This window comes from Pimephales promelas, chromosome 12 (assembly GCF_988280905.1).
Source record: "Pimephales promelas chromosome 12, fPimPro1.hap1.1, whole genome shotgun sequence".
Classification (NCBI taxonomy): domain Eukaryota; kingdom Metazoa; phylum Chordata; class Actinopteri; order Cypriniformes; family Leuciscidae; genus Pimephales; species Pimephales promelas.
The window spans coordinates 36,825,201-36,849,567 of NC_142780.1; the positions used below are offsets into that span (position 1 = coordinate 36,825,201).

The 24,367-nt window shown below is 47.7% G+C and overlaps 1 protein-coding gene across 5 annotated transcripts in view; it reads left to right on the plus strand.

Annotated features, from left to right (window-relative positions):
• The window catches only part of vps13b (vacuolar protein sorting 13 homolog B), a 109,583-nt gene that overhangs the window by 28,569 nt on the left and 56,647 nt on the right, over positions 1-24,367 (plus strand). For 3 of the 5 annotated variants that reach the window (XM_039688871.2, XM_039688870.2, XM_089118141.1), the window contains exons 18-26: positions 15-152; positions 1,235-1,411; positions 14,770-14,882; positions 14,961-15,087; positions 16,450-16,577; positions 18,795-19,029; positions 19,140-19,351; positions 22,805-23,005; positions 23,171-23,339. In XM_039688871.2, coding sequence (XP_039544805.2) covers positions 15-152; positions 1,235-1,411; positions 14,770-14,882; positions 14,961-15,087; positions 16,450-16,577; positions 18,795-19,029; positions 19,140-19,351; positions 22,805-23,005; positions 23,171-23,339 — 1,500 coding nt within the window. The remainder of the gene's footprint in view (positions 1-14; positions 153-1,234; positions 1,412-14,769; positions 14,883-14,960; positions 15,088-16,449; positions 16,578-18,794; positions 19,030-19,139; positions 19,352-22,804; positions 23,006-23,170; positions 23,340-24,367) is intronic. The other 2 variants (XM_039688875.2, XM_039688876.2) reach the window with 1 other exon arrangement.

The following is a 24,367-nucleotide window of genomic DNA, read 5'->3' on the forward strand; positions in this document are numbered from 1 at the left end:
GGTCTGTGTTTCAGCAGGTGTGAAGCCGGTGTGTGTCGCCCCCGTGCTGGAGGTGTGTGTTCAGCGTGTGGAGCTGAAGGTGTGTGTGCGGCCGGCACTGCTGTGTGTCTCTGGAACTCTGGGAGCCGTGAAAGTTTGTGCCAGAACACCGGGTGAGAGCGCACACACACACACACGCACACACACACGCACACACACACACACACGCACACACACACACACACACACGCACGCACACACACACACACACACACGCACGCACGCACGCACGCACACACGCACGCACACACACACACACACACACACACACACACACACACACGCACGCACGCACGCACACACACACACACACACACACACACACACACACACACACACACACACACACACACACACACACACACACACACACGTGTTCTGTATGGTTTGTGTTTTATTGCTCATTCCAGGATTCGGTTGCTTTAAGTTATATTATATTATAGCTCTGATGATGCTGCACAGGATTAGAGCGATTTCTCTTCCCAGTTTAATGCAAGAGACGTTGTAAAATGATTGCATTATAGAATAGAATTTCTAACGGTTTAAACTTCAAGTCCAGTCAACTCTATTTATACAGCGCTTCACAGCACAGAGTTTCAGAGCAGCTTCACGGAGACAACCGGACCATAATGCAACAGTGTGTGTGTCTAGAAGAGAAGAGCGTCACAGTCCAGCTTCAGGAAGATCAGCGATGCTTCATTTTTGTTGTAAAATAGTGATTATAAGTTATTTATATATGTTAAAGAAAATAGTGCATCGACATATTACAGCGAGCACACTCGAGCCCTCAAGAGCGCAGCTGGAAGAACACCAAACTACAGGGATTACGATTGCATACAGAGAGGCCTTAAAAGCTGCACGATCTGCTTATTCTTCAACTCTCTCATAAGAAATCAAACACAAGCCTGGGTATTTATTTGATACAGTGGCTAATTAACGCAAAATAAAGCAGCTTGACAGGAAATAAAGCTTCTACTTTTGAAGTTTCCAAGCAACACAGCAGCAATGACTTCATGAACTTCTTTACAAGATTGATAATATTAGAGAGAAAATTATAGCACACACACACAACACACTCTCCATTCCTCTATTCTAATACACACCCCATCAAACATGTCGAATATAACAGATGAATGTTCATTGTGCAAAATATGTTTAGACGGTTATTAATGTGTTACTGTGTGTGTGTGTGCAGGTGTGTGTGACGGGCAGAAGGAGCAGCTGGTTCCACTGGTTCAGGGTCCGTCTGACACCACAGATCTGCACACGAGACACTGGCTGATCGGGAGCCGTAAACCTGCGTCCCTCCTGTCACCTGACCTCCTGCAGATCTCACTACAGCTCCCTCAGCAGGAGCACGCGCCCAACCCCGGTGAGACACACACACACCTGATCATGATGGGGCGAGCGAGACGCCTATATACACGTGTGTGTGTGTGTGTGTGTGTCTGTCAGTGTGTTGAACGTCTTTATACTAAATCCTCCATAAAATGTGCAGGTCAAGGAGACCGAAGGCTTGAGAGGATCCAGACTCGTCGTGCTCTGGCTGTAAATCAGCATTATTGAGCTGAAGTGTGTGTGTGTGTGTGTGTGTGTGTGTAACACGGAGACGCTCAGTCCTCCACAGCTGACTGTTCAGAATATTCAACCTGAAATCTCAACTTCTCATTATCTGGAGCTCCCGCCATCCCATAATCACAGTAATCTTCGTGCTTTGCTACTTTTGATATGAAACAAAGTCTAAATTCAGTCAGTGAATGTGTGTGTGTGTGTGTGTGTGTGTGACAGATGAACCGATCATCTCTTCCTCTTTACTACCAGTTACAGCAGCAAATAAACATCAATGAACATCAGAGGGAATTATAAATAACCGATTTTTCTTAAATATGTACATGCATGTGTGTGTGTTTTATATATACAAGCTAATTCTACACACTACACACACAATCACACACAGCCACTGTCGCCTTTTTCCACTGTTGTTGCCATTGGCTTGGCTCGCTTAGTGGAGGACATTTCATTTAATATCCAGCAATATTATTGATCTCCTGCACTGACCGCATTATATGAACTGAACTGAGCTGGACGATGACATCACGCTCTTCTCCAGAGCGCCTATAGATATATATATAAATTAGCTCATTTTAATAACTTTTTTTACAACAGAAATGAACATCACTGAACTCACCTAATCTGGACTGTGACGCTCTTCTCTTCTAAACACACACTCGTATGTTCCTGTTATCTCTGTAAAGCTGCTGTGTGGAAACACAAACACTGTGTAGTCGATGCTGAGCACTAGAGCGGACAGTTCGTCCACGAGCACTCTCCCTCGGGTCGTCCAAACCGCTGTGACGCTCTTTCTTCAGTCAAACACAGGAGATGATGTTCTGAGGAACGGCGTAGTGTGTTTGTCCATATAATGAAGGTCGGTGCTGTTTGGTTCCCAACGTTCTTCAAAAGATCTTCTCGTGTTCCTCTGAAGACTCAGAGTTCAGATCGACACGAGAGAGAGTAACAGATGACAGAGGGGTTAGCATCATCGAGTCCGGGCCGAGTGTGTGGAGGAACTCGATGTTGTGTGTTTGTGTACGATCCTCACATGTGTGTATTGTCAGAACCGCTCCCTGTACACTATATAGTGCACTTACATCGGTGTCGCACTGTTCCTAGTTGTGAACGACACCATTCCCTACATTTGTTCACTACGTTTACCCACAATCTTCTCTGAAACCGAGTGTCTGAAACCATTTGATGTCCCACAATGCAATGCGAGAGAACTGAGTTTAAACCAGAGATTACTGACATCTTTCTTATTGCTCCTTTAACATTTACTTCATGCTAGTTTTAGCCTTTTTTATTAATCATTACTCGAATAAAACATTAAAATGTAGAGACAATACTATATAGATGAATTTTAAATTTAAATTGTACTTAAAATATATTATTTAGGCACATGATGATTTGGTGGATCATCATATGCCTACGCTAACGACCTCGTCGTCTGAGTCGACTGCTGTCGATGAAACTGCAAAGCTGGCATGGAGGAATATAACATTACAAAATAGTCATTATGGTTGTTATTGCTGTTAATATTATTTTCTAAAGTGAGATAAAGGAGTTTTATCAGTCCGTGTGGCGAAGCCGTGTCACTCGCTTCATGACGTCCACTCAAACGCCACACAGTATAGGGACGAGTGACCGAGCGAGCGAGTCAGCGAGACACAGCTAGACTCTCCCAATGACAGTGAAGCAGGGGATTCTGGGATATCATGCAGTCCTGCGAGTTCCTCTGCTAGATGAGATGAGATGAGATGACACACTCTCTCTGAGGAACGTCTCTGTGTGTTTTCCTCCAAGTCTTCAAGCCATGCTTTATAACATTATATTGCAGCGTTCGCCTTTAATCTGCCCAGTAATATTTCTAAACCTTCGACATGTATTTTATGAATTCCATAATAATCTTTTTCAGGATCTCGCGCTGAACTGGAGAACGCGGTCCCGGAGACCCAGATGTGCTTGGAAGCGTTCCCGCTCTGTTCTTGTGTCTTTATCTCCCTTTACTCCTTTCCTGAGCTCTTGAACCTCAAAGCGTTCTTCAAAACTGTAACGTTTAATTACCTTGAAATGACATTTAAATAATTCCCAGGCCCATCTGCATCTCTGGCTCCGCTAGCTTGAAGACGGCCTCGACTTTGCTGCGCTACATCTGCTTTCCATTCCATTGTTTACCAGTGAATTAAAAAGAAATTCCAATTTACTTAGAAAATGGGAGTTTTGTACTTGTTAAACTCCCGTAGACGCAGACCAATATGTTTCTGTTTAATGAGCCTGAGGTTGGAACACACTAATAAATTAAAGGCAATTAAAGGCGTTGGATTTATCACAGAAGGATCCAGACCGCGCGGCTTTGAAAGCCTCTTTTATGGACATATAGTGATTTTATGCCGTGTTAACCCTTCGCTGTGTTAATACTTCGCTAACCCTTCGCTGTGTTCACCCTTCGCTAACCCTTCGCTAACCCTTCGCTGTGTTCACCCTTCGCTAACCCTTCGCTGTGTTCACCCTTCGCTAACCCTTTGCTGTGTTCACCCTTCGCTAACCCTTCGCTAACCCTTCGCTGTGTTCACCCTTCTCTAACCCTTCGCTGTGTTCACCCTTCGCTAACCCTTTGCTGTGTTCACCCTTCGCTAACCCTTCGCTAACCCTTTGCTGTGTTCACCCTTCGCTAACCCTTCGCTAACCCTTCGCTGTGTTCACCCTTCGCTAACCCTTCGCTGTGTTCACCCTTCGCTAACCCTTTGCTGTGTTCACCCTTCGCTAACCCTTCGCTGTGTTCACCCTTCGCTAACCCTTTGCTGTGTTCACCCTTCGCTAACCCTTTGCTGTGTTCACCCTTCGCTAACCCTTTGCTGTGTTCACCCTTTGCTGTGTTCACCCTTCGCTAACCCTTCGCTAACACTTCGCTGTGTTCACCCTTCTCTAACCCTTCGCCATGTTCACCCTTCGCTAACCCTTCGCTAACCCTTAGCTGTGTTCACCCTTCGGTAACCCTTCGCTATGTTCACCCTTCGCTAAACCTTCGCTGTGTTCACCCTTCGCTAACCCTTTGCTGTGTTCACCCTTCGCTAACCCTTCGCTAACCCTTCGCTGTGTTCACCCTTCGCTAACCCTTCGCTGTGTTCACCCTTCGCTAACCCTTCGCTGTGTTCACCCTTCGCTAACCCTTTGCTGTGTTCACCCTTCGCTAACCCTTTGCTGTGTTCACCCTTTTGCTGTGTTCACCCTTCGCTAACCCTTCGCTAACCCTTTGCTGTGTTCACCCTTCGTTGTGTTCACCCTTCGCTAACCCTTAGCTGTGTTCACCCTTCGCTAACCCTTCGCTAACCCTTCGCTGTAAATGCTGTATATGTGCAGTTCATTTTTAGATCTCACTAACTAATGTAAGTTATCTAATGTTAACTAACGCACCGTATCGTAAAGTGTTGCCATCTTTTCTCTTAGAATTGCAAGTTTATAAATCACTAATCAGAGAAAAGGTTTCCTTTTTTTATTTTGTGGTGGAAACAAGCTACTATAATCATGACCTTATTATTTAGCATGTTTCATTTCCCCAGTGGCGTTCAGATATCATCTTTAAAATGCATGTAATTGCATTTTGTAATTTATGTTTATTCTGTGATAAATCCCATCTGTATCTGTGACCCTGGACTGAGTTAGTCAGAGCACTAGTCAGGGAGTCATTTAAAGGCTGTATCTCAATATCCTTCTAGTGCAGTTAAACTTTCGATGCGCACTATGTTCCCTTAATGAAGTTCAGAAGCGCAAATCACATCAGTTTTGCTGACGTACAGTTGTGGCGTTGTACAGCGAACATGCCATCATGCAGGATAACCAGTCACCAGTCTCCCAGTGAGCTTCCAGTGCTTCCAGTGATCGTGAGCTCGTGAGCTAGGGCTGCAGAACCCAAACTTTGGAGCAGTTTGCTCGTAAATTGGCTCTTAAATCTAATTTATTCTCTCTGGCTTTTGATTATGATTAGTTTAAACCTGTCCTTTTATATACTCAACGTTTTGTTGTACAGCACTGTTGCTTTTAAATAAACTCTAGAAATACATTTTGACTCGACTGGACATAACTTGACTGATTGAGATGCACTCTAGTCAGCATCATTGTTAAAATGGTTTACCGCATCTCTAACTTTGTCAGTCTGATTCATTTCAGTATGCCAGTGCACATGAGTGGTGCCGACGGTCCCGTCACACATCTGGCAGCAGGTGGTGTGTGTGGATTAGTGGCTCTCTCACGGGTATGCAGGGCGATTGAGCGCAGGTGTCTCTCTCTCTTTCTCCCTCACTCTCTCTATGACTCTCTCTCATTCCCTCTCTCTTTCTCTCCTCTCCTCTCTCTATGTCTCTCTCTCATTCCCTCTCTCTTTCTCTCCCCCCTCTCTCTATGACTCTCTCTCTCGTTTCCTCTCTCTCTCCCTCCCCCCCTCTCTCTCTCTCTGATTCTCTCTCTCATTCCCCCTCTCTCCCTCTCTCATTCCCTCTCTCTCATCCCCCTCTTTCTCTCTCTCTCTCTCTCTCTCTCTCTCTGACTCTAGTTTCATCCCCTGGGAACCGCGGGGCGAGTCGAGCTTTATGACGATAGGAACGGCGCAGCGGAGCATGTGTTCTCCTCAGGCACTCCTGCAGCTGTGAGAGTTTGATTTATGTCTTTCTCAGAACTCTGGGATTTCAAAATGCTACATTTAATGAAACACAGGGGTCGATCGCAGCGAGTGCAGAAGATGTTCGGTGGAGATCTGCAGTTTGAGAACAAAGACGCCTTTAATGTTCGGTTCAACAGATCGACTGTGAGATTTGATGCTCGACGTGTTTCTCCTGTTAGTGGAGCTGACTCTTCTTCAGACACACACCGTCATTAAAGGGAATCTATCATGAAAATCAGGATAGTGAGTGTGTGTAGAGCGGAGGGATGGAGTGTGTGTACATTTCCATTTCTTCATTTAGCTGACGCTTTTATCCAAAGCTACTTACAATTGCTCTATATGTCAGAGGTCGCACGCCTCTGGAGCAACTAAATGGTAAATGGACTGGTAAATTATATAGCGCTTTCATAGACCCAATGGCCACCAAAGCGCTTTACAATTTTCACCCATTCACACACTCATTCACACACCGACGGCGACGGCAGCCATACAAGGCGCCATCCAGCTCGTCGGGAGCAGCCGGGGTTAGGGGTCTTGCTCATGGACACCTCGACACTTGGTCAGGTGGAACCGGGGATTGAACCACCAACCTTTCGGTTTGTAGACAACCCACATGAACCGATGAGCCACTGCCACCCCCAACTAGGGGTCAAGTGTCTTGCTCAGGGACACATTGGTGTCTCACAGTGGATTCGAACCCGGCTCTCTCACACCAAAGGCATGTGTCTTACCCACTGCGCCATCACCAACCCAAACGAGCGTAGGGATGTAGTGTGCGCGCGCGTGTGTGTGTGCGGGTCAGGGCTGATGGAGGGATGGAGTGTGTGTGCGCGTCAGGGCTCCAGCTGGGCGATGCTCAGTGTGTGTGTGTGTGTGTGTGTGTATGGGGTGTAATGGCAGCAGGTGTACGGGCTTTGATCGGTCCTCCAACACCCGGCCTGAAACCCGATCTCCGGCTGGAGGGTGTGTGTGGGCCCCGGGCCGGTGCGGGCCGAGCTCTGATCTCTCTTCACAGCTCACACACTCTCTCAGAAACACACTGTCCTGTTCTGCTAGCAAACCTTCCTCGCTCCACCGAAACGACATCAGGCGTGTGTTTGACCGCTATGAAGCACTGTATGAATAATAGAAGGATTTTAGATTTAGCAGTGGGACTCGTAAACCCGGACTGTCATGTGGGTTGTGTCCTAACGCTGAATGTTCTGATCCAATCTGACCTCTGACGCTCCTGAATCACGATCACACACTGTGGGAGAACTGAGCGACTGAGTCTGGTTTCTCCATTCTGAGTTTGGGTTCCTCCACTGTGGCCTTTGCTTTGGGCTGCTCAGTTGGAGACATTTAATATCCAGCAATATTATTGATCTCCTGCACTGACAGCATTATATGAGAACTGAACTGAGCTGGACGATGACATCACGCTCTTCTCCAGAGCGCCTACAGATATATAAATCAACTAAATTAAGAACTTTATGACAAAAACCAAGCATCACTGAACTCATTTAAGCTGGACTGTGACGCGATCCTCTTCTAGACACAAACTCTGTTGCATTATGGTCCTGCTATCTCTGTAAAGCTGCTGTGAAACTCTGTGCTGTGTAAATAAAGCTGACTTGACTTGAGCTCTCGTCACTCTGAGTGTGTGTAGACCCGGTGTTTCTGGCTGTCTCTTCACCTCTCCTCGTTCACCGAGGCGGAGCTGACGTGAGGATCTCCGGCCCGCGGTCACGCTGCGTTTGGGTGGCATTCGCGCTTCTCTTCAACAGATCGTCACAGATGGCCACTTCCAAACGCGCACGATCCTCGTAAAACCAAAGAGCCGTTGCATCATTTGGGTTTTTGGCGGTGCAGATCCAGCAAGTGGCAGGAATTCATTCTCTGTGTTCCAGCATGTGTGTGAGATTTGCTCTCTGTTCGTGGAGGCCGTTGGAAAACACATTTCGTTTGATCTGCCGTTTAAGAGTCGGAGAGAGGAATCAGACGCATCGGGAACCGTTTGCGAGACGCTGAGAAACTCAAACGAGGCTCATTAGCTGAATTAGTGGAGTGTGAATGTGTTGGACGGACGAGAGATGTTCTGACAGCACAGATGACATGACAAAAACCACAGAAAAAAACATTCAGAACAACAATTGTAACGGGAATCAAACCAGTAATGAACAGTAAACAATGATTATATACAGAAATCATGGAACATGTTTTGTTAAAGATCTGAGTATTTCAACTTGTTCTACTTTCATGTGGAGACGTTTGGGGTGTGAAGGTTTTACTCTCTCTCTCTCTCTCTCTCTCTCTCTCTCTCTCTCTCTCACACACACTCTCTCCCTCTCCCTCTCCCTCTCTCTCTCTCTCTCTCTCTCTCAGTGCTGGCAGGCTCACAGCTGGAAAATTGTGATCTTTCCTGTCAGCTACTGGGTGTAATTTAATTCCCATGATACAGGATTCATTTCCCACAAAGGTGCAATGACTCTGAAACATTGAGTGTCCAGTGGAAATTTCTCAGGAGTGACCGACTGCTCATTACACTGACCTGATGCTGTCATACTACCAGCTTTCTGTCCGTCTGCTTGTCTGTCTCATTCAAAGGCTTTTTAAACTTTGTTCTAACCCGGCTTCACACAGACTCTGTCCAACTAGTGTTTGTAGTTTAGAATTACAGCTGTGAATGTCCTTGAATTTATTTATTTATACTTTATTCAAACTTTGCATCTGGTTTGCTCAATCAAATTCAGGAATTTGATTTATTTGAATGATTGTGTATTGGGTTGTTATGGTTGAGATGTGTGTTTGTGTGTTCGTCGGATCTCACACAGGCTAACATCTTTCAGATTGTCTTCAGAAATGTTTTTATGTGACGTTTGGCGCCGCCGTGAATTGATTAATCATGGATTATATGTTTTTTCCAGGCACATTTGAACAAATCTAAACCTCAAATCACACTTAATTCTTCACCTTAGTTATTTTGCAGTTCACTCGTGTCTCTTCTTGTCCACCTGTTTTTGGCTGGGAGCGTTTCTCTGTCCGACGGCCGTGCCGGAACTGCCATTTTTTAGTATTGCATTTGAATCGCATCCTTATCATGAGCATTTAATCCTTTTTGACTTTTCAGTCTGAGCTAAATCTCTTTTTTGTCTTACTTTTATCTGCTAAAGAAAACATGCCTAAAAATCCTGCACACCTGAATATGGGGCGTTTTTCGTGAACTAGTATATATGACTTATAAATGATTAAAAACAAAATGAATAGTAGTTATTAAGATTAATTTGGTTTGCAATTGGCAAAGTGTGCCTGAAAAGAAAATATGATCAGAAAATCAACGTGCCTAATAATTCTGCACGCACTTCAATCATCAGTCTTCATATTTGCCCAGTGTTTTCCTGAGTGTGTTCCTGCGGTGTGTGCTCGTCGGGTGTGTAGTTTGTGATTCTGGCTAACTGATAACCGCGGGTCACATGCGCTCAGGTAGTTTCTGCTGGCGGAACGAATGGAGTCTCCGTGGTCGAGTGAAGATGTCAAACACACGGCGTGTAGGAGGTTTGAGAACCGGCCCTTTCCCATGATCCCTCAGTGCGCTGCTGATCACTGAAGGTGAGCCGGCCGGGGTTTATTCCCAGCGGTCTGAGGTGGGCAAGACTCTGACAGAAACAAGCGGTGGGTTAATCTGTCATTAATTCAGCTAATTACAGGCCTGTCGTTAGGCTCACAGTTCTGCTGGAGTGACGTGTGTAATTAATGAAGGCAGCCAGTAGGAACGCTGGGATGGAATGTGCAGCTTTCTGAGGGGAAGTTTCAGACGCAAAGATCTGACAGGATGTTCCCTTCAGAACCGCTGACCCTTGACCTGTGTGTGTGTGTGGATTTTGCAGACAGCTGTGTTTTGGATTCTTTGGATGTGTTTTTGTTATGTTGATCCATTATATCAGTGGTTTTCAGTCCTGCACATGTCTCTCTTATCGAAACTCTTCGTTCAGTTCATGAATCTCTCACCCAATGATCATAGGAGTCTCCCAGTCACGTGACCCCTAGCCCCGTGTCATTTTGACATCCGTCAGCTTCTCAGTGGCGGATCTATTATTAGTAGTGGGCCACCCCTAATAATAGATCCATTGTTGTGGGTAATATATATTATTAGAATATTATTATACTAATAATATAATTATTAGTATAATTATTTTTTATAGTAAGCCTAAATATGGCAATACTTTGTGCGACAGGATTGATATAGTTGCGTGCGATTATCTCGATAATGAACAGAATCGATTTTTTTCCTCCACCGCTATCTATTATTAGCGCAGTGGCCGTCAGCTAATGTCATTACTCATTTCATCGCACTTATTAGCATCACAAAAAGAAATAGCCAGTACAGGAGGAAGATAAAGGAATTAGGAGTCATAGAGGCATCTTTTAGACAAACTTCCTGACATTGAGTTCGGTTACATTTACATCTACCGTATCCACTTCCCATCACGCTACACCTCCTTCATTAAAAGCACACTAAAGCAGGCTATCGGTATCACGGGTCCGGATGGGTCAGCAACTCTCTGATCTGGACTCCAGCGGGGAAGGATTTTCAGTCATGACCGCAAAGGTTCATCAAACATCCAGACCACGCCCACTACATACAGACCACACCCATTACACACAGACCACGCCCACTACATCCAGACCACACCCACTACATACAGACCACACCCATTACACACAGACCACGCCCACTACACCCAGACCACGCCCACTACACCCAGACCACGCCCACTACATCCAGACCACACCCACTACATACAGACCACACCCATTACACACAGACCACGCCCACTACATCCAGACCACACCCACTACATACAGACCACACCCATTACACACAGACCACGCCCACTACATCCAGACCACGCCCACTACATACAGACCACACCCATTACACACAGACCACGCCCACTACATCCAGACCACACCCACTACATACAGACCACACCCATTACACACAGACCACGCCCACTACACCCAGACCACGCCCACTACACCCAGACCACGCCCACTACATCCAGACCACACCCACTACATACAGACCACACCCATTACACACAGACCTCGCCCACTACATACAGACCACACCCATTACACACAGACCACGCCCACTACATCCAGACCACACCCACTACATCCAGACCACACCCACTACAGGAATTGGTTCACACCCACTGTGTGCTCAAATGTAAGAAAGTTTGTGTGAAAGTTAAAAGGTAAATAAAAAAAACTGCAGAAGGTGATGAACAGTCCTCATCATAATGAAACAAGTGTGTGTGTGTGTGTGTTCTCTCACTCAGTTCCTCAGGGTTGTTGAGAGTCCTTCACTTTGCCCTGTGTCATGAGCTCAGGGACTGTGTGCTTGTGTGTGTGTGTGTCTTTGTGTGTGTGTGTGCTACTTTGGCTTTTGAAAGGTTAAAGTCTTGTTTATATGATGTGACTCTTAATGCTGTAGTCAAACTGTGTGTGTTTTGAGTTCTTGTGTAATGAGTGTGTGTGTGTGAGCGGTTTGTGAGTAATTATGGGTTCTGTTTGAAGCGGCCTGTAAAACAGCAGCTCTGGAGCTCCACACAGAGAGTGTGTGTGTGTGTGTGTGTGTGTGTGTGTGTGTGTGTGTGCATTAAGAGCTCCAGCGCTGGCTGGTAAGTTCAGTAGGAGCTGCGGCTCATTTCAGTCAGAAGAGAGAGAGAGAGAGAGAGTGAGTGTGTGTATGAGAGAGGGAGGGAGAGAGAGAGTGTGTGTGTGTGTGAGAGAGAGGTAGAGAGACAGAGAGAGTGAGTGTGAGAGAGAGAGGTAAGGTGGGCTAGTTGGCTGGTAAACGGTAGTTGTGTGTGAGTGTGTGTAAGTGTGTGTGTGTGAGTGAGAGTGTGTATGAGTGTGTGTGTGTGTGTGTGTGGGTGGTCTACTGTGCCACTCTCTCCTGCTCATTTTTTAAAGTCGTTTGTTTGACACATTCTGGCCTTAATTTGCACTGTTATTTCCTGCTGCACTTACAGCTGTGAGGACTCCCATCATGCACTGCTCTGTGACCCTCTCGTTTCATTGTGACATCACTGCCCCCCTGTGGCAACTTCTGGAGTGTGTGAGTGAGTGTGTGAGTGTGAGTGAGTGTGTGAGTGTGTGAGCGAGTGAGTGTGTGAGTGAGTGAGTGAGTGAGTGCAGGTGTGTGTGACAGTGAGATGACACTGGTCTGTTCTGTGGGTGTGTCTGGCTCTCTCTCTCTCTGCACAGGAACATGTGGGCGTTCACTGGCTCTAATGGGCTCAGCGTAAACCTTCTCGCTTCTGCTCGCTCTCTAAATAAATAATTACAAAAGCCCATCGAACAGAGACGTCAAACACATGGAGGGCTGTTCTCTACTCAAATAAACCAACAGTCTCTCTCACTCTCTCTCTCTCACTCACTTTCACACACACACACACACACACACACACACACTCTCTCTCTCTCTCCACTGTCAGTCATGTTCAGAGCTGTTGATATCAGCAGTGCAGAAGAGTGTCAGTCACGTATGATGCCGTCGCCGCTGCTGTGTTTGAGGCCGAGTCGATCCTGATGCAGCGCTGAGTTCGAGGGTCAGATGGTGTCCAGAGTTCAGAGTTCAGAGGAAGAGATGTTGTGCAGATTCAGATTCCTCAGGACTGAGAGAAACATGCACCTGATCAGCAGTGTGTGTGTGTGTGTGTGTGTGTGTGTACAGCCTTCTGCATTACAGCTCTCTCAGTCGAACTACAGATCTGGGGTCAGTGCAACTGTGTGTGTTCTTGCTCTGGGTCCGTGTCTCTGTGTTGTAATAACATTAGACAGATGACCGATTATACAGCACTTTTAACAATATAGACATTTCGCAGACTGATCTCATGAAGTAGCGTGTGTATGACACGCCAATTCGTATTTCCATTTTTGGCGTGCTGACGTTAACGGCGTAGACATACACGCGGATAGCTCAAAATGCGTAGAGATGACACGCCACCTGACTCGAAAGTGCCGTATATGTTTACGCAAAAGTCATGATGTCATGTTGCATTTCTAGACATTCGACCCAATCTCTCGCAGTATTCTCATCCGCCAACTCTCTGCTCTTGGTGTTTCTGGAACTGCCCTATCCTCGTTCCCCTCCTGCCTGACCGCCACCATTACGGGCCCTATTCGCCAGGCTAAGTCCAGTTCTGACCCTCTGCCCATTCATTTAGATAGGAGCCTGGTCTTGTGAGTCCGAAACAGCTGCCCGGAGGCGTTGCCAAGATGGCGACCGAGTGGCATGACTTGCCTAAAAGGACTTTGTTAGGCTAACTGCCCCGTCCCACACGGCTAAGTCCAACAACACCCTTTGACCCTCAGAATACGGACAGAAAAACCCTGAATAAAGAAACTCACACAGGTTTGAAACACATGATGGGAGGAAGCGCTAACAGAATGATGATGTCCTGTAAATCTCTGCTGATTGGCTCATGCTTGTGTTTGCAGTGAACAGGCCTTCAACTCTAAACCCTCGGTGTGTGTGTGTGTGTGTGTGTGTGCAGTCGCAGGTGTGTGACATTGAATTCAGACTGCCTGAATCTCCTCTGCCGCATGTTTACAGACGACTCCTGAAATTACAGGCATTACTCCGACAGTTGATCGCCCTCGCTGGCTTCTCTCTCTCCGCACATCAAACACTCGTCCCCCGTACGGCTGCGTCTTCAAGGGCCGCGGAGGCTTTGATGTGTGTGTGTGTTTATGATAGCGGAGCCGGAGCGCTGGGCCCGAGCCATGATGGGAAGAAGCTCTGGGATCGCAGGTGGCCTGGACGCTGTGTTTGTGTGTGTTTGTGTGTGTTATCTCACACACGGCCTCTTAAAAGCCATAAACTTCTTTAATAGAGCTCTTAAAGGAAGAGAAGGACTGCGGATCGCAGGATGTTGAGCATGAGCCTTTAATGCCTTTAACACAACTCCTTGCGCAGTTAATCATTAGTGATGGTGGAAGCTGATTGGCTCACACACACACGCAAGTGCCTGCGGCCCGACACACACGATCCCGGACGCTTCTAAAGCCCTTCTGGAAGTCATGGAGCTCATCAGCCGGCGCTCGTATCGGTGATTGAGACGTTCAGACTTACGCTGGAGAATTCCCGGTAAATCCCGCCGGAATGGGAGCCATTACACGACCTCAGCGCTGAACTCTGGGAAGAGGATCGCTTAACAACCATAGGCTGAAGTTTCATGGACGTTTATTGAAGAAAAATGTTATTTTTGGCTGCATATCTGATGCTTTGTGCTTTTGTATGAAGTGATGGGCTGTGTGTGTGTGTGTGTGTGTGTGTGTGTGTGTGTGTGTGTGTGTGTGTGTGTGTGTGTGTGTGTGTGTGTGAGATGTAGTAATACACACTAAAAGGCAAGTTGAGCTAATTGATGTTCTTCTCAGTGGAAGATGGGAGTGAACAGCGTGTGCCGCAGCATCTAAACCCCAGGCCGTGTGTGTGTGTGTGTGTGTGTGTGTGTGTGTTGCAGGTGCAGTGCTGTTGGTGAGCGTTCAGGGCATCACTGTCAATGTGGATCCGGTTCTGTCCTCCTGGCTGCTGTTCCAACCTCAGAGAACCAGCGGCAGCAGACCAACTCAACAGGTGCGTCTCTCTCTCTCTCTCTGTGTGTGTGTGTGTGTGTGTGTGTTTGGAGATACTGATAATGAGTGATGCTTCCAGGTTTCCATGGTGATGAAGAAGAGGAGGGAGGATGAAGCATCTGTTGGCAGCACACCTCTGACCAAACAACCTAGCAATCAGGCGTCAGACTACACCAGCAGCCCTGTGAAGACCAAGACTGTGACGGGTACACTCACACACACACTCCACACACACACACACACACACACACTCACACTCAAACACACACCGACACGTATGTGCACACACACTCCACACACACACTCCACACACACACACACACACACACACACTCAAACACACACCGACACGTACGTGCACACACACTCCACACACACACTCCACACACACACACACACACACACACACTCAAACACACACCGACACGTACGTGCACACACTCTCATACACACACCTCTTGCAGACTCCTCACACACTCGAGTGTGTGAGGAGTGTGTGTGTGTGGAGTGTGTGTGGAGTGTGTGTGTGTGGAGTGTGTGTGTGTGTGTGGATTGTGTGTGTGTGGAGTGTGTGTGTGAGGAGTGTGTGTGTGTGGAGTGTGTGTGTGGAGTGTGTGTGTGGAGTGTGTGTGTGGAGTGTGTGTGAGGAGTGTGTGTGTGAGGAGTGTGTGTGTGTGGAGTGTGTGGAGTGTGTGTGTGTGTGTGGAGTGTGTGTGTGTGGAGTGTGTGTGTGAGGAGTGTGTGTGTGTGGAGTGTGTGTGTGTGTGGAGTGTGTGTGTGTGGAGTGTGTGTGTGTGGAGTGTGTGTGTGAGGAGTGTGTGTGTGAGGAGTGTGTGTGTGTGGAGTGTGTGTGTGAGGAGTGTGTGTGTGAGGAGTGTGTGTGTGTGGAGTGTGTGTGTGGAGTGTGTGTGTGGAGTGTGTGTGTGGAGTGTGTGTGAGGAGTGTGTGTGTGTGGAGTGTGTGTGTGGAGTGTGTGTGAGGAGTGTGTGTGTGTGGAGTGTGTGTGAGGAGTGTGTGTGTGTGGAGTGTGTGTGTGGAGTGTGTGTGTGTGGAGTGTGTGTGTGGAGTGTGTGTGAGGAGTGTGTGTGTGTGGAGTGTGTGTGTGGAGTGTGTGTGTGAGGAGTGTGTGTGTGTGGAGTGTGTGTGTGGAGTGTGTGTGTGGAGTGTGTGTGAGGAGTGTGTGTGTGAGGAGTGTGTGTGTGTGTGAGGAGCTGCTTGAGATGGTTTGACCTTCACACTACAGATGTTGATCATTTCCAGTGTAATCAAAGGCCCCTCAGAGTCCATGCGTTACTGCAGTGTGGTTTTCATTAACAGAAACACAACACCAACCTGCACACACACACACACACACACACACACACACACTTAATCTGTTCTTAACTCCACTTCCTTCTCTGGTCTTCCTGTAATTTATTATTTGATTTGTAAACACACACACATTATTGTGTGTTTTGTTGTGTGTATTTATATGTGTTTTTGTGTACATATGTGTGTTGTCCTGCAGCGATTATGAACATGTAGAACAATTTTAATGTGTGTGTGTGTGTGTGTGTGTGTGTGTGTAGAGTCGAGGCCTCTCTCTGTTCCAGTGAAGGTTTTTCCATCATCTGAGGAATGTGTCGTGAGTTCAGAGGAACACATGAAGAACCTGATAACACACACCTGGAACGCCGTCAAACACCTCACTCTACAGGTGTGTGTGTGTGTGTGTGTGTGTGTGTGCATGCATCTCGCATGAAACTTGTGGAACTTCACTCAAATTGTATTTTGCTTTAAATCTCATTGTGTTATGATGGATTAGTTTAGATTAAGGTTGGTGATTAATCATGATTATTATCTGTGTGTGTGTGTGTGTGTATCAGTCACTTCCTGCTGCTCAGTGAGTCGGTGTCGTTCTCTCCTGTTCGAGCGGTTGTGTCATGAGTTATTCTGATGTTATATTAGACTCGAGTGTGTTCAGTTGCTACCAAAACTGTAAGTGGATCTGCGCTAACAGAGCGGCCGTCGCCATGGAAAATCTCAGTAACGCCGGCCCGCTGCCGCGCATTAATGAACGGGATATTTTCTGTGCGTGTGTTTGCTGTGGCTCCCGGGACGAGAGCAGATGTGTGTGATGAATTAAACCTTCTTCTCCTTTGTCAACATCAACTCAATACACACTCTATTCACACTCTATTCATCAGCACGTCTGCCTCTGAAACCACTTTACTCTTCATCAGTGGCCGCTTCCACAAACCGCTTAGACTAGTATCTCAAGTTAGTCATCTATTTTTTTTATTAGACTGGTCATAACATAACTGGCCATGTCTTTACATAAAACGTCTCAGTTGAACCTGAAAAAGTAAGGGTCTGATGCGAGACTAAAACACGAGGTGAGTTTTATGCAGCTTTTCTCAAGATGTGATATAAATCTATGGCGTCCCCAGAACATGTCTGTGAAATTTCAGCTCAAAATACCAGATCATTCATTATAGCTTCTCAAATTTGTCAGTTTTTGTGTGTGTCCCTTTAAATGCAAAAGAGTTTTAGCCCCGCCTCTGTCCAGAAGAGGGCGGAGCCTTTCTGGATCAAGAGTAACAGCAGCTTTAGCTCCGCCTTCCGGAGAGACTCAGGGAGAGCTGCACTGTTACACGTTTCTGAATGTTAGCGGAGACGTTTGTGTAGTTGTTGTGGAGTCACACTGATCATCTCATCATCATGTTGAACTCTTCCACAAGTGTCCACAGCTCCTGAGACAGTGTTTATAACACAGCGGTGATCACATGTTCTGCTCAATAGTGTTCAGTGTCGTCTGTGCTGACCTCAGAACAGTTTCAGGCTCAGCTGGATCTTCTCCAGTGCGTTACAACTGGTCTCTGTTGGCGTCGCCGAACCCAATGTGTGTGTGTGTGTGTGAACGTGCAGATTAAAGGAACACGCCACGGGTTATTCAACATCTCTCCTACATTTCTCCTACATACATGCATTTTTGTCTCAGTGCGTGCATTGTCTTAGTTTGGCAGAGCTGACCGCTAGCTTAGCTTAGCATAATGAATGGAATGCTTTGTTGTTGGATAGCATGTCATGGTAAAAATAACGAATTACAACTTGTGGCCTGTGTATTCACAACGAGTCGAATAGCGATGCAGATTAAGACTAGGTGATTTCCCAGGCAGACATCGACTGGATATCCCACAACCCCCTAACGTCAACATACCGGCGTGACCGGCACCGAATATCATCGATATCTCTGCGCCTAAGTAGCAGTGCTTCGCCTGTGCTTCACCCCAATATAGTTCCTTTATATATGCCCCTTTAAAGGGTTAGTTCACCCAAAAATGACAATTAAGTCATTAATTGCTCACCCCCATGCTGTACCAACCCCGTAAGACCTTCGTTCGTCTTCGGAACACAAATGAAGATATTTTACACAAAAAGTATTCGCGTCGCTTGATAAACATATAGTTGAGCCACAGTAGTCACTTGGGATATTTAAACATTTTCTTCATTGACTTTCTGGGCCGTCAAGAGGCAGTCCCTTAGGAGCCAATGTGGTAGTTATACAGCTCTCAAATTTAATCAAAAATATCTTCATTTGTGTTCCGAAGACGAACGAAGGTCTTACGGGGTTGGTACAGCATGGGGGTGAGTAATTAATGACTTAATTTTCATTTTTGGGTGAACTAACCCTTTAAGGGGCGTTACTATTATAATAAGATCCTCTTCATACAGCAGAAGGAGCGAAATCTGATCGGCTTATTTTATAACATGCTCTCAGAGAAACACTCACCAGAACACAGTTACTGGGTTTCACTTCTCAGGTTTTTTTGGTTGGTAGAAGCACCGGGACTCGATTATAGCGCTTACACACGTGCAGGTGGGGCTGCAAGCGTGATTTGTGTGTGTGTTAACTGTGTGTGTGTTCCCGCAGCTGGAGCTGGAGTCTTGCTGTGTGTTCGTGCCGTCGGACAGCCTGCCGTCTCCCGGGTCGCTGGTGAGCGGAGACGTGGCCGGGACCGTGCGCTGCTGGTACCACAGCCAGGCCTGCATGCCCGGGACACTGGTGCTGTGTCTCCCGCAGATCAGTGTGTTCAGCGCAGGACACCGGCGCATGGAGCCGCTACAGGACGGGCCCTTTACTGTACCCAGACCTGTGCTGGAGGAGGGTACGAGTGTGTGTGTGTGTGTGTGCGCCCAGACCTTTGCTGGAGGAGGGTACAAGTGTGTGTACTGTGCGCCTGAGACACGAGTGTGACGTCTGTGTGTGTGTTCACAGGCGATGCGTTCCCATGGACGGTGTGTGTGAGTCATCTGAGTGTCTACTCTCTCCTGGGGCAGCAGCGTTCCCGCAGTGTTCTGGATCCGCTGGGCTTCACCTCTACTCTGGCACTCACCGCCCCGAAGCTGCAGCCCGAGAGCAGAGACGCCTTCATCATGTGCCTGCATGTGGACCTGCAGCCGGTGCAGCTCCGGTGCTCCAACCCTCAGGTACTGCAGAACACAGGTGTACAGGTGCAGAACACAGGTGTCACCTCACTGTCAGTCAACTGTCACTCCACTGTCACCTCACTGTCACCCCACTGTCCTCACTGTCACCCCACTGTCACCTCACTGTCAGCCCACTGTCCTCACTGTCACCTCACTGTCACCTCACTGTCCCCACTGTCCTCACTGTCACCTCACTGTCACCCCACTGTCACCTCACTGTCAGCCCACTGTCCTCACTGTCACCTCACTGTCACCCCACTGTCACCTCACTGTCACCCCACTGTCCTCACTGTCCTCACTGTCACTCCACTGTCACCTCACTGTCACCTCACTGTCACCCCACTGTCACCTCACTGTCACCTCACTGTCACCCCACTGTCCTCACTGTCAGCTCACTGTCACCTCACTGTCAGCCCACTGTCCTCACTGTCACCTCACTGTCAGCCCACTGTCCTCACTGTCACTTCACTGTCACCTCACTGTCCTCACTGTCAGCTCACTGTCACCCCACTGTCACCTCACTGTCACCCCACTGTCCTCACTGTCCTCACTGTCACTCCACTGTCACCTCACTGTCACCTCACTGTCACTCCACTGTCCTCACTGTCACCTCACTGTCACCTCACTGTCACCTCACTGTCCTCACTGTCACCTCACTGTCACCCCACTGTCCCCACTGTCCTCACTGTCCTCACTGTCACTCCACTGTCACTCCACTGTCACTCCACTGTCACCTCACTGTCACCTCACTGTCACCCCACTGTCACCTCACTGTCACCTCACTGTCACCCCACTGTCCTCACTGTCAGCTCACTGTCACCTCACTGTCACCTCACTGTCACCCCACTGTCACCTCACTGTCAGCCCACTGTCCTCACTGTCACCTCACTGTCAGCCCACTGTCCTCACTGTCACTTCACTGTCACCTCACTGTCCTCACTGTCAGCTCACTGTCACCCCACTGTCACCCCACTGTCACCTCACTGTCACCCCACTGTCCTCACTGTCACTCCACTGTCACCTCACTGTCACCTCACTGTCACTCCACTGTCCTCACTGTCACCTCACTGTCACCTCACTGTCCTCACTGTCACCCCACTGTCCTCACTGTCACCTCACTGTCACCCCACTGTCACCTCACTGTCCTCACTGTCACCTCACTGTCACCCCACTGTCCTCACTGTCCTCACTGTCACCTCACTGTCACCTCACTGTCCTCACTGTCACCTCACTGTCACCTCACTGTCCTCACTGTCACCCCACTGTCCTCACTGTCACCTCACTGTCACCCCACTGTCACCTCACTGTCCTCACTGTCACCTCACTGTCACCTCACTGTCACTCCACTGTCCTCACTGTCACCTCACTGTCATTCCACTGTCCTCACTGTCACTCCACTGTCACTCCACTGTCCTCACTGTCACCTCACTGTCACCTCACTGTCATTCCACTGTCACCTCACTGTCACCTCACTGTCCTCACTGTCACCTCACTGTCACCCCACTGTCCCCACTGTCCTCACTGTACTCACTGTCACCTCACTGTCACCTCACTGTCCTCACTGTCACCTCACTGTCACCTCACTGTCCTCACTGTCACCCCACTGTCCTCACTGTCACCTCACTGTCACCCCACTGTCACCTCACTGTCCTCACTGTCACCTCACTGTCACCTCACTGTCCTCACTGTCACCCCACTGTCCTCACTGTCACCTCACTGTCACCCCACTGTCACCTCACTGTCCTCACTGTCACCTCACTGTCACCTCACTGTCACTCCACTGTCCTCACTGTCACCTCACTGTCATTCCACTGTCCTCACTGTCACTCCACTGTCACTCCACTGTCCTCACTGTCACCTCACTGTCACCTCACTGTCATTCCACTGTCACCTCACTGTCACCTCACTGTCCTCACTGTCACCTCACTGTCACCCCACTGTCCCCACTGTCCTCACTGTCCTCACTGTCACCTCACTGTCACCTCACTGTCCTCACTGTCACCTCACTGTCCTCACTGTCACCCCACTGTCCTCACTGTCACCTCACTGTCACCCCACTGTCACTCCACTGTCCTCACTGTCACCTCACTGTCACCTCACTGTCACCTCACTGTCACCCCACTGTCCTCACTGTCACCTCACTGTCACCCCACTGTCACCTCACTGTCCTCACTGTCACCTCACTGTCACCTCACTGTCACTCCACTGTCCTCACTGTCACCTCACTGTCATTCCACTGTCCTCACTGTCACTCCACTGTCACTCCACTGTCCTCACTGTCACCTCACTGTCACCTCACTGTCATTCCACTGTCACCTCACTGTCACCTCACTGTCATTCCACTGTCCTCACTGTCACTCCACTGTCACTCCACTGTCCTCACTGTCACCTCACTGTCACCTCACTGTCATTCCACTGTCACCTCACTGTCACCCCACTGTCACTCCACTGTCATTCTCCTTACGCCTCACTGTCACCTCACTGTTTTACCTCACTTTCCTCACTGTCCTCACTGTCACTCCATTGTCATTCTCCTTACGCCTCACTCCACTGCCAATCTTGGACATAGTTTAGTCACTTCCCGTTCTCGATTACTGCAATTCCCTTTTATTTGGCCTCCCACATAAAACCCTCCATAAACTACAATTGGTCCAAAACACAGCTGCCCGTATTATCACTCATACCCCCTCTATGCATTACATCACACCCATCTTACAACAGCTCCATAGACTCCCCATCACTTACCGTATCAAATATAAAATACTTCTCCTCACTTTTAAAGTCAGTCATAATCTTACCCCTTCATATCTTCTGACCTCCGCTTGCACTGAGATCCTCTTCTTTCACCCATTGCACTGTTCCCCGTGTGTGTCCACACTGTTGCTGTGTGGAGTTGAGCTTTCAGCTGCTCTGGACCTCCGTAATACTGATCCCCTCTCTCATTTTAAATCCAAACTCAAAACCCATCTGCATTGTTTTTTTTAATTGTATTGTATTTTATTGTTTTTACTTAAATATTGTTATTGTCTTGTTGATGTATGGTGACCTGGAGTGTCAGAAAGGTGCCTATAAATAAAATGCATATATTGTTAAAAGCACTATATAAATGAAGATGACTTGGTTTGAATAATAATATTAATAATGTGTGCCTCAGTTTCAGCTGGCGTGTCTCATGTGTGTGTCTCGTGTGTGTCTCATGTGTGTGTCTCGTGTGTCTCAGTTTCAGCTGGTGTGTGTCTCGTGTGTGTCTCATGTGTGTGTCTCGTGTGTGTCTCAGGTTCAGCTGGTGTGTCTCATGTGTGTGTCTCGTGTGTGTCTCAGGTTCAGCTGGTGTGTCTCATGTGTGTGTCTCGTGTGTGTCTCAGGTTCAGCTGGTGTGTCTCATGTGTGTGTCTCATGTGTGTCTCAGGTTCAGCTGGTGTGTCTCATGTGTGTGTCTTGTGTGTGTCTCAGGTTCAGCTGGTGTTCAGTCTGTGGTGTCGATGGAGTCAGATCTTCAGTGCGTTCGAGCGGATGCAGAGCAGAGGAACACACAGGTCGTCTCCAGGTTTCCCAGACTCCTCAGCAACCCCTGCTGGACCCTCCTCACCCTCACCTGTCCCCCCCGACACCAGCACCTGCAGCCCCTCAGCTGACCTGGGCTCTCACACTGAGGTCAGAGGTCACACACACCATCCCTCTCACTGTTGGATGGATTGATGGATGGATGGTTAGATAGATAGATAGATAGATAGATAGATAGATAGATAGATAGATAGATAGAGAGATACTCTGTCAGCATCTGTCTGTTGCTGGACTCAGTGTTGATGTGTGTTTCAGGGGAATTCGACACACACTGAGGAGCCGGTGGTGTGTGAGACCATGACGCTCGAGCAGAAGACCTGCAGCATCAGCGGCTCCAGCGGGAAACTGAGCGTCTGGATGCAGTGGATGCTGCCGAAACTCACACTCAAGCTCTTCTCCTGCGACACTGCGGCCAGAAACAACGGTACTGACCACACACACACACACACACACACACACACACCGTCTGCAGTTCAGACTATCAACATGTGAAGAAATTTCAGATGCGTTCCCTGATGCGTCTCACGCTGGTGTTTGGGTCAGATCACCACACGCACACACACATAGGGTCAGATCACCTAAAACTGCGACAGCTTCATCTCTAATAATCCTCTTCACAGCATCAGCTCAGCTTTTGAATTGAATTGAATTGAATTGAATAATAAACAGGAGAATATCAGAATCACTGATGAAACTTCATCAAATATTAGAGTCAGGAGTGAAGCAGCTCTACAGAAGAAGAGAGAGTCATTACTCAGATCCAGCTCTGTTCTCATCTGATCAGTGCCGTCAGATCAACAATATCACTGAATATGACATGTCTCTTAAACCCATGTGACCCGTCACTGCTCCAGCTGCTGATGTTTCAGAGAGGAAGAGAGAGAGAGAGAGAGAGAAGCTGATCATAGGAGAACCCTCTGCAGAAGAGGATATTCATGTTAGAAAGGATAACATCAAGCAACAAACAACAACTATAAGAAAACTTGCAGTAAAAGAGAGGCAACTTAAAGATGTTTTAAATAGACAATGCTATTTATCTCTATTTATACTTTTGCTTGAGTTTTGTTTGAAAGAACAGCACAGAAAAACATTTTTGAATGCAAATGGAATTTTAAAGAGACCAGTGAAAGCCATATTTTCCCCTATTTTATATCTTCACTGAGATATGATAAACAAAACAATTAGAAAAGTGGCAGTTATTTTTTTACATTCTAAACCAACGATGGCCAGCGCATCATCTTGGCCCCGCCCCTTCACCTATACCCTCAGAAGAGCTCTGAGCACCCCGGGCTGATGCTCAGACACAAGCAGATGAAGGAGAGCCTGACACACTGATCGCTGATCTACATGACCACAGTGCCATGAACAACCTGCTCTTTTACACTGAACACAGCCCTTTATGGCACACTGCCTTCTGTCAGCATCTCACCTTTATCAAGAAAAGAGGCTTCT